Consider the following 9,863-nt stretch of genomic DNA (forward strand, 5'->3'; position numbering starts at 1 on the left):
TCATGTTGTGGAATCGATCAGAAAAGGATGATCATAAAAGTATTGGTGTGTACTGCAAGGTTCTGGAATCATTAAAATGATAGGAAATTTGGCCGAGTCATGGTAGCTTTGCAAGCACTGTAAAATTTATATGGGACTACACGAACATGTGACATAAAAATATATTCCCGAGTTTTATGATGGTTCATGCTATATTTATAATATTAAGATATTTAAAGAGCCATGCTTTTCAGGGAACATTTTTTTTTATTTGATGTTCTTCCACCCTTGCATAATACAACGAAAACGTTCACAAATTATTGTTCACCTCTTCCCAGAACTCAACCTTCTCTTTAAGTGTTTTTTCCATAATAATTAACTTCTCAAACATGTCAAACTGTGTTTATCTCTTCTTTTTAAAATGCAGATAACACAAAAGGACCATATGCGGACTTGCGAGATAGCTGGCTACCAGTGGCCCTGGCTTCGGGTACAGCCATAGTTATGTCTTTGTTACTGATGATCCCTAACCTCCCCGCACAGTTCGGTACCTTCGTAGCACTGACTGCTGTCAGAGCTATGTTTTATTCTGCATCTGCAGCCATAGTACCAATAAGGTAAGTTTATAGGTAGTAGATGCTACCGTAGGTTTCAACTTGTTATCGATCTTTGATAGAAATTATGAGAGATGTAACAAGGCCTAGTGAGAGAGAGGGGGGAGGGGCTGGTGGACGCGTCCTCCCCTCCCCGGCCCATCGAACGGCAAAAATGAACAAAAAGACAGGGGGTCGAAGGAGAGAGATAGAGGGAAAAGCAAGAGAGAGAGAGAGAGAGAGAGAGAAGAAAGAAAGAAAGAAAGAGAGAAGGAAGAAATAAAGAAATTGAGAAGGGCAAAGGGGCGATTTCGAAAGTTAGAACCCCCCCCCCCAACGTCCTATCCTATAACCAGATGCCTTGACAATTTCTGTTTATTCTCATTTTATCAATAATTAAAGAACGATTGGACTTTTGTGCTCCTTAAGTTTTTTGTGTAAGCATCATTAAATCTATATGTCTACTTATTTGAAAATCTATGAATTCGACCTTGGACTTCAACATCACTTTTAACATTGTACATTTTCTTTTATTCATTTATGTTTCTGAATAGTTTTCCCATGCAATTTTATCCGACTGTGTTTGGAGTTGCAAACTTTATAGCTGGTCTAGTTTCCCTCACACAGTATCCTCTCTTCATCGTCATCCAGGAATCATTAGGCGGTGATCCCCGATGGGTAAGATGGAATATATCTATAATATTTATTATTTTATTTAGTTATTTCATTTCCAGGCAGAGTTAAACAAAAAATAAAATACAGAGACAAGGGAAGTAATAAATACCACCGACTAGTGCCCGAGGATAGTCAAAGAGAGATTGTTTCCTGCTGAAAGGGAAGCTCACCCTGATATTAAGTTTTTTTTAATAGAAGCAGAAACATGAGAGTAACAGGTCAGTGAAAGTTTGAGCAAAAACTGATTAAAAATAAGAAAGTTTTGAACTTTTGAAGATACGATCAATCAAACACAAATTGTCAACTCTGTGACGTATCTTATTGTTTTGCAACCGACGTATCCGCTTGCACCATTCGTAATAAGGGAGTTTACAGAAACAATCTGCGCATGGGCAGATAAAGGTCATTTGTACCAAAAAGTTAAAACCCACAGAGATGAATACTGGATATGCGCTCATGAAAGTTATGTAACATTATTCATTTATGCACCAACGGTACATTCTATGATACGCAGGTGGAAGTATTCTTTTCAAGAGGACAAACAAAAGGTATTCATGAAGCACATCTAGGACTTTGGCAGTTATTATTCTAATATGCTCAAAGTGGAACTTCTCTATGTGTAAAAGATCTGTGGATATTTGGGGTCATTTGTACCATGTGCTATCTGTAAACTCCCGTATTACTTTTGATGTAAATTCTAAGATCCCTATATAAAGCACATCTTTTCACTTAACTGTCCGTTGTCCATAAAGTAAGTAAAGCACATCAGAGGATCTTGCAGTGCGGTAGAATATTATTTGCACAATCAATGCGCTCTATAGATTTGATATCATCTGTCATTTTGTTATTAAATTATTACTTTCCTTCCAGGTGATCTTTGGGATGATGATTCTCAACGTGGTCGGTCTGGTGTATCCTATCTACATCTATGTCTACGGGAATAACCGCGAGAAGCGATACATGGAAACGAGAAGACCAGAAGAAAACCCGACTACAAACGGCACTGCTGTTTAACCCTTGCCCCGTTTTATTCGACTAAGACCCCGGTTGCACCAACGAGACCGACACCACACTGACAACTTACTAAAGATTTTATGGTATAGTGGTTCATTTACTTGACCCTCAATCCAAGGGTTTAGGGTTCGACTCCCATCAAGGAACGAACATCCTTTACTTGTAGAGATAATCCCGATGGCAGCTATCATACAGCTAAACTGGCAAGGTTAAAGATAAACTTTAGTACTGGTAATGCGATTGCATTGTGAAAGAAAAGGTGTGGAAGGATCAGAAACAGTTGATCATGTAGCATGTAAGTATTGGTGTGCACTGCAAGTTTCTGGAGTCACCAAAATCATAATAAATTTGACCGAGTCTTGGTAAAGTAACAAGCACTCACATAGAAAGCTATATATGGGACAACACACATGGTGTCGGGGCTAGTACTACCTTGATTTCCTTGTCTTTCTATGCTCATTACTCAGCCAGTATACATTTTCTTCCAAAATTGTTCGGCACATGTCATTTATTTGTAATCTTGAACATTCAGTGTAAGTTTCGTTTGATTCTGTGAGAATTATTTTTATTTTTTTACCAGTACTGGAGTTTATCTTTAACTTGATCGCCCTGGTATATCCGTTATGTCTCTCCTTGCGTTCAGGCTACCGAAATTCATCGTATGGCTATACGATGAGTGATTACGATTCTGTAGTCTGAATGTCGGTTAACGAAACTGGCTCCTTTCTGCTTACAACAGCTTCTCAAGGAGTATCATCCAATATTGGTTCCTTAAATTGTGTAATTATGTGAAAGAGGATGTCATTTTATAAAAGATACTACTTGTTAGATCCGCTACTGGTTAAATTGTAAACTGCTGCTAAAGTGTGATCTGCTGCTGAAGTGTAAACTGCTGCTAAGATTAGTGTATTCTGCTGCTAAAGTGTAAACTGCTACTAAAAGTTGTAACCTCCTGTTAAAATGTAGCCTGCTGCTGAAGTGTTAGCCGCTTCTAAAGTGTAACCCGCTGCTAAAGTGTACGAAAACTCGATAAAGAATCAGCTTCCCGTTGTTGTCTGAACGTCGTATCGTACGAAAATCGTAAAACTTGGCGGGGCTTATCGTGACCACGCGCTCATCATCAACTGACCTCTTAAAAACCAGTTTCTTTATACGCATGTTGTTATCTAGCCTGTAAGCTCCTTTCGCTATATATACGATGATTCTGTCTTTACACGATTTTCGTATAAGTTTCATCTAGTTTGAACAAACTATAATTATGTCTATGTTTTTCGTATCCGGACACCTACACCTTGGACATCCACCCCCGGATAACTACCCCCAGTCAACTACCCCTAGGGCAACTACCCCCTAGGGCAATCACCCTCTAGGACGACTACCCCCAGGACAACTACCCCTAGGACAACTACCACCCGGACAACTACCCTAGGACAAGTACCCCAGGACAACTACCCTCCGGACAAGTACCCCCCAGACAACTATCCCCTACGACAACCATCCTCTAGGACAACTACCCCCCGGACAACTACCCCCGGACAACTACCCTAGGTAGTTGTCCTGGTCCTGGAGATACTTGTCCTAGGGGGTAGTTGTCCGGGGGTAGTTGTCCGAGGGTAGTTGTCTGGGGGTAGTTGTCCGGGGGTAGTAGTTCCGTGGGTAGTCGTCCTAGGGGTAGTTGACTGGGGTGGTTTTCTGGGGGGTGGATGTCCAGGAGGTAGGTGTCCTAGAACCTATGTTTTTATTCGACTAATGCCCGTTGTACTTGCTGCGCCATTTGCCCGACACAGGACTGCGTCACTGACTGGCGGTGTCTGCATTTATTTTTAAGTTATTTCATTAAAGCTACATAAGAGGAGATGAAAAGTTTGTAGAGATGTGACGTTAAGCAATAATACTAAACAGGGAAAAGGGGAAAAGGAAATGGGAAAGAAAAAATAGAACAGGTATCAATAGGCTGAAAATGAAAGAGGAAGCAGACCCCTAGAAAGAGAATGATAAGATTGAAAGAGAAGATTATGACATTAATGGTTAAACAAAATGGAGAAATGTGAAGGAATGGAAAGAGGAATGTGGAAACTAAACTGATAAGAAGAGCCTGTGGTTATTGTTTAGCAAAGGGCTTACAACAGTGCCGATTATCACATAATGCCGTATTATTAAATATTTCTTTAAAGGCAAAGACCATGCAGTGTTGTTTATCAAAGTTGACTGTAGTAAACAAATTGATTCTTCTTCTTAATGTGTACATCATTGATATTTCAAATGCCATTTATTGAATAACCTTTTTTTTTGTGATGAGCTCGAAAGTTAGCCGTTTTAAATATAGATATTAATATTCATTTATAGTGCTTTGAAGAGGTTGATTAACTTTGTGTTAAAAAGAGAATGTAGACGCAACGCTGCTAAATCATTTTCTATTTATTTACATACTATGTTGATGTTAATGCTACTCAATAATGTTCGAGAAATTAAGTACATTTCACTTGATTTAAGTGCGTGATCAAATCACAAACAAAAAGGATTTTCGTAAGATTCATTCTAGGACCAAAGGTTGTTTTTGATAGATGAACTAAGTAGACTATGCCATAACATCGTGCATATATACCGTACAGGCTATCTGTTACGTGCAGAAATAAAATATGATTTTTGTTTTGTTTTGTTCATAGAATCATCAGATGGTATAAACTTTTTTTAGGAGAATTTGAATAATATAGTCATTCAAACTTTTCAGATTTAATATTCGTATTTTCAAATGTAAGCAATAGTTCCCTTATTCCGACCTGATCCAATTGAAATATACGTGGGAAAATGTGCATGACATCGTTACCTTTTCTAAATAGCTTTACCAAATCAATTCACTATATTTTCTAAGAATAAAATAATGAATTTTATTAGGCCTAATTTGAATTTACTCCTATTTTTGACATTTATGACTTAAATGATCTGAAAGAACGAAGAAAGAGGGAGAGGTGAGTAGAGATAGAAATTGAGGTAACAAATAACGAGAATGTGGAGGGAGAGAGAGAGAGAGAGAGAGAGTGATGTAGAGCAAGAGAGAGCAAGGGAGAGGGTGAGGGGAATGTATACAGGGGAGACGGAGTAGAATGTGAGATGTATAACTAAGATCGGAGGGGTAAATCAATAAAAACAGAGTAAATATAAATAAAAACAAATATAAATCGCTTTCGTTAAACTAAATTTATAGGGAAAATCCATTATGAAAACAAATTATGCCCGGAACGTAATAGCTTGGAATTACAATGGACGGATGGAATTCATTGACTACATAGTATGAAAAACTGAACTTGTCTTATATTCAAGTCGAATTCAAAATAATAAAACAAAAACATTACCCACATTTTATAATCAAAGAACAGGAAAAGGCACACACTTAATGAAATAACTACAGACTGATGTCAAGTTCGATCGAATTATTATTTAAGTAATCATTTGAATATAATATTTCAAAAAAATATTTAATCATAAATATGTTATAATAGAAAACGAAAATTATTGAAATCTCTAGGTTACTTTGGTTAATTATCGATTTGTTTGACAAAAAATTACATTAACATTAAAGAATTAAGGTCCACGGCAGAACCGTACACATTGGACGGGCTCCGGTATGCTCTGGAACCTGCACCGTGCTATGCATCCCATTACCTCCCGAAACATCGGCATAGTTCCCGCATAAATGATGGGGTTGATACACGTGTTGAAGACGAACAGAAGGATTGCCCAAGGAACAGCTGGGTGACTGGTAGGCACCATCACGCAGATCTCGTATGGGAGGAAACAGATGAAGAAAGAAAGCACCACCAAGGAAAGACGTTTGGTGACGTTGATATGGTGGCGCGAAATCTTTGGCGCGCTTTTCGGGCCCTTGGCGCAAGGAGTGAATGTCTTGGGAGCCTCCCTTCTGGGATTGGATGATGTCGACGAGTTTTCAAGATTCTCCTGGCTAACGCGATGGTCGTTTATTGATACTCTATTCTCAGCTTGAGAATTCACATTAGACAGCTCTATTTCACCCAGGACAAGCACTCCACGTTCAAAGACTTTATTAGGCCTAGTTGTCTCTGGAACATGCGAAATGTTATGTTGACTCTCATCACCCTCGTCATTCGATGGTGCAAGGTTGACCGGACCTGTCAAGGTAGGTGCATCCTCCAAGTTTCGGCTGTTTGGAAGTGTAGGTCGCATACCAACTCCAGAAGTTGCTCTCGAGCCATCCGTGATTACACTCCTCTGCCGATCCCGGGATTCTGTCCTGCTCGTGCTCATATCAAGACTGGTTCGGTCAAAACTAAAAGTCTCGGCTTCCCTCGACTCGGCCAATCTTTTCCCCAAAGCTTTGTTATGACTCGAAACGGTTCGGTAGATGAGCACGTACATGATAACGATGATGATAGATGCCGGGACGATGACGCCTACCGCTGCTATGAGGCTGTAGTAGTTCGAGTTGGACAAGGAGGTATCCTGGTGACACGTCTTGTAGTTTTCTGAATATCCCAACTTCCCGAGTCCTGCCATCGGTGGGACTATGACAAGCAATAATGGGTACATCCATGATAATATCACCATGGCAACAATGTTGCGCCTGGAGTAGATACTGTAGAATGTGTATCGAGGCCTGGTGAGGAGGACCCACCTATTGTGAGCGATCAGAGCAAGGCTGATGATGCTGGTTCCCAGGCAGGTCAGCGTGACGCCTCCGGTCATTACGCAGATCCATTCGGCGATGGGCCATCCATTCTTACTCAGCATCGCCACCACGTTGAAGGGAAGGAAGAGACAGGTGACGAGGTCGGCCATACCGAGGTTGACCACCAGCCAGTTGGTGGAAGATCTCAACTTTTGGCAGAGGAGCACGGCGAGCACGACGTGGCTATTCCCAATGATGCCGACGACGGTGACGAGACAGAGAATGGAGGCGATGACGATTCGCTGGGGGTAGCTTTCAAACACGAAGTCATCATTGGTGCTGCTAGTGGTGACGGATGAAAAGTCGTCCATATTTTCAAGTTTAATATTCAGTACTAGTTACACAGTCGATAAGAAACACCGGTGCAATTACTTGACGAAAGCTTAGCCTCTTAATTTCTACTTGAGATTGTTCGGTGTCGGAATTAGGTTGCAACGAAAATACCCGCTATTGATGTAAGTCATTATGCTTGTCAGTGAAACAGAAATTAATGAACCTGCTTCCAAAAAGAAACGATTTATCAATAATCTCCAGTCTGCAAAGTCATGAACTATGAGTTGCTCTTTTACTGAAAGCGAAAGTCCGATACTAAACTCACGAATCATCGACCCCTAGCAACAACAAAAAATAACGACGAAAGGTTAAAGGTATAGACCAGTTCTGGTCATGCGATTGCATTGTGAAAGAAACGTTGTGGAATCGATCAGAAAAGGTTGATCATCTAGCATGTATTGGTGTGTACTGCAAGGTGTTGGAATCATCAAAATGATACGAAATTTGGCCCAGTCTTGGTAAAGTTACAAGCACTGTATACACAGAATGATGTATATGGGACTACTTTTTTTATATTGCCCTGCACCCCACCTATTATTGTCACTCTTGAATACCGTGATCATAAATAAGATCTGGCTATTTATGTCAGTCGATCAGTAGACTTTAACAATGATCATGGTCTGTAAACAAAAAGGATAAAAGAAGATACCCTTAATTAAGATCAAACTATAACATAATCCTCTACTATCCAGTCCGGATAGATATAATAGTTTACCAAATACATTAATTAGTAGGCGGTTTCCCGCTACAATTTTTATCATCACGTATTAGTCAAAACATATTCTTTCACATAATTGGTAATAAGAGCTTCCATTTCATTTTTTGAGAGGGGGCGTTTCCAATACTGGTCTATACCTTTAATGTCTAAAGTCGTGATTATCCAAATAGCCAACACAGTAAGCTATAAGCTTTAACTTATAAAACTCGACTGTTGGTGTTCACCGCTGACTTGCAATATTTATTCTAATATAGGATAACACACATGACAGAGTTGTTTACTTTCCCTTTCGTTGTGTTTTAATTAGTAACTTAGGGAAGCCAACCCGACTTCAAGCGAATCAATCTTCACAGGATTAAACTTTGGTACACGGCAGGATAGACATTAAATGATATTTAATCTTGGTAGTTTCTGTGCATCTGCCTTCATTTCCCTGTGTTCATATTATGGCTAAACAAGCTGGCACAAACTCTTAATTTAAAAATATAAATATTTATATAATCCGACGAACAAAAGATTTTTCCTTTTATGAATAAGTGTCTATATTTCTTCTCCAAAACAAGGTTGTCGTAGCTTTCATTATTATCTTTCTGATATCACACTGTTTTATTTTGTTTTGGGATTTAAAAAAAAAATTAAAAAAGAAATACCTGGCCTTCCACCCCCGAAAAAATGATGTACCCCGGAAAATTACACTAATTAACTCCTGGACAATTATCTATGCACTTAGGAAAACACAACAAAAGATTACGTACCAACTTGAGTATATAGTCTTGGATCGACAGATGTCCTAGAAGGACTCTGCATGGTGAAGACTGTATACTATCCGGTTTTCTCTCGAGGGTAGTTTCCTGAAGGTAAGGGGTATATACAGGGCGTATCATAATAAAGGATATTGAAGTTTAATGACGATTTATATGAAAACTACTGATTTCATAATCAAGCATTTTATGTCTGTTGTAAAGGACAGAATGTCCTCTTGTTAATGACACCCCGATCATACTACTACTGTCACAGTTGACTGAATAACAAAGCATTGCTGTCCACCATGTGAAAGGTGCACTGTGCCAAGTTTGATAACATTTCCTTCTAATACCCCATTCACAGTGGTTTTGAAATTTGTAGCGGCGTTGTAGCGGAGCGGCGACACCGCCATAACACCGCTACAAATGCATTCACAGTAGAAAAGTTATCCCGCTGCAGCAGCGGGATAAATATCATGTACCCATTCACGCTGCAGCGGGTGATTTTTATTACCTCCGTAACAAACACGTGTATGCATGGCTCATGACCCGCGAGTGACCCCGATATGACCGGAAATACTTCAGCGCGGGGTTTTCGATTGTAAAAGGTAAACATGTCAAGTTGCTTTTTGTATCCTCGATCATATTACTTTTTAAAAAACTAGCATTTTTATTGCTTCCAGTCAGAATATTTTAATTTTTTGAAGTGTGAAATATTTTTATTTGGATAATTATAATATCTACATAATAATAAAATCAATTTGAATCCACTGGTTACTTTATTTCTATTTCACTTTATGTTCCCCATTGCTGGAGAAAAGAGGTCAGTGATAGGTAAGTAAACAAATCACACGTGTTTGTCGCGGTGTTATAGCGGAGAGCCTTCACACTGAGTAAACACCGCGACAGCAGCGGGACTGTCCCGCTGCTGTAGCTAGGCGAACCTAGCGATAGTTTGTCGCGGCGTTATCGCGAGGCGGTGTTATCCCGCGATAGTTTATAACGGGTCCGAGCCTTCACACTGAAGACAACACCGCGACAGCAGCGGGACAGTCCCGCTGCTGTCGCGGTGTTTGAGGCCACTGTGAATGGGGTATTAGACA

At 39.7% G+C, this 9,863-nt stretch overlaps 2 protein-coding genes across 2 annotated transcripts; one reads left to right on the forward strand and one right to left on the reverse strand.

The window, feature by feature from the left end:
- The first annotated feature begins 1,071 nt into the window (after positions 1–1,071).
- LOC115926546 (large neutral amino acids transporter small subunit 4-like) lies at positions 1,072–2,303 on the forward strand. The gene is made up of 2 exons (XM_030991339.1): positions 1,072–1,250; positions 2,118–2,303. The coding sequence occupies exons 1-2, from the start codon at positions 1,113–1,115 to the stop codon at positions 2,259–2,261; spliced, it is 282 nt and encodes a 93-aa protein (XP_030847199.1). The 5' UTR covers positions 1,072–1,112; the 3' UTR covers positions 2,262–2,303.
- Positions 2,304–5,843: 3,540 nt separating this feature from the next.
- On the reverse strand, positions 5,844–7,277 carry LOC764263 (G-protein coupled receptor moody-like). Its single transcript, XM_001200513.1, has one exon. The coding sequence runs from the start codon at positions 7,275–7,277 to the stop codon at positions 5,844–5,846; it is 1,434 nt and encodes a 477-aa protein (XP_001200513.1).
- Between the last annotated feature and the right edge of the window lie 2,586 nt (positions 7,278–9,863).

This window comes from Strongylocentrotus purpuratus, unplaced genomic scaffold (assembly GCF_000002235.5).
Source record: "Strongylocentrotus purpuratus isolate Spur 01 unplaced genomic scaffold, Spur_5.0 spur5_scaffold_2, whole genome shotgun sequence".
Lineage (NCBI taxonomy): Eukaryota > Metazoa > Echinodermata > Echinoidea > Camarodonta > Strongylocentrotidae > Strongylocentrotus > Strongylocentrotus purpuratus.

What these genes read in the sequence shown, in the direction of transcription:
- LOC115926546 (XM_030991339.1), top strand. Translation starts at nt 1,113, where the DNA reads ATGTTTCTGAATAGTTTTCCCATGCAATTTTATCCGACTGTGTTTGGA. An exon ending in TAGGCGGTGATCCCCGATGG is followed by an intron (nt 1,251 to 2,117) that starts GTAAGATGGAAT and finishes CTTTCCTTCCAG; the next exon opens with GTGATCTTTGGGATGATGAT.
- LOC764263 (XM_001200513.1), bottom strand. Translation starts at nt 7,277, where the DNA reads ATGGACGACTTTTCATCCGTCACCACTAGCAGCACCAATGATGACTTC.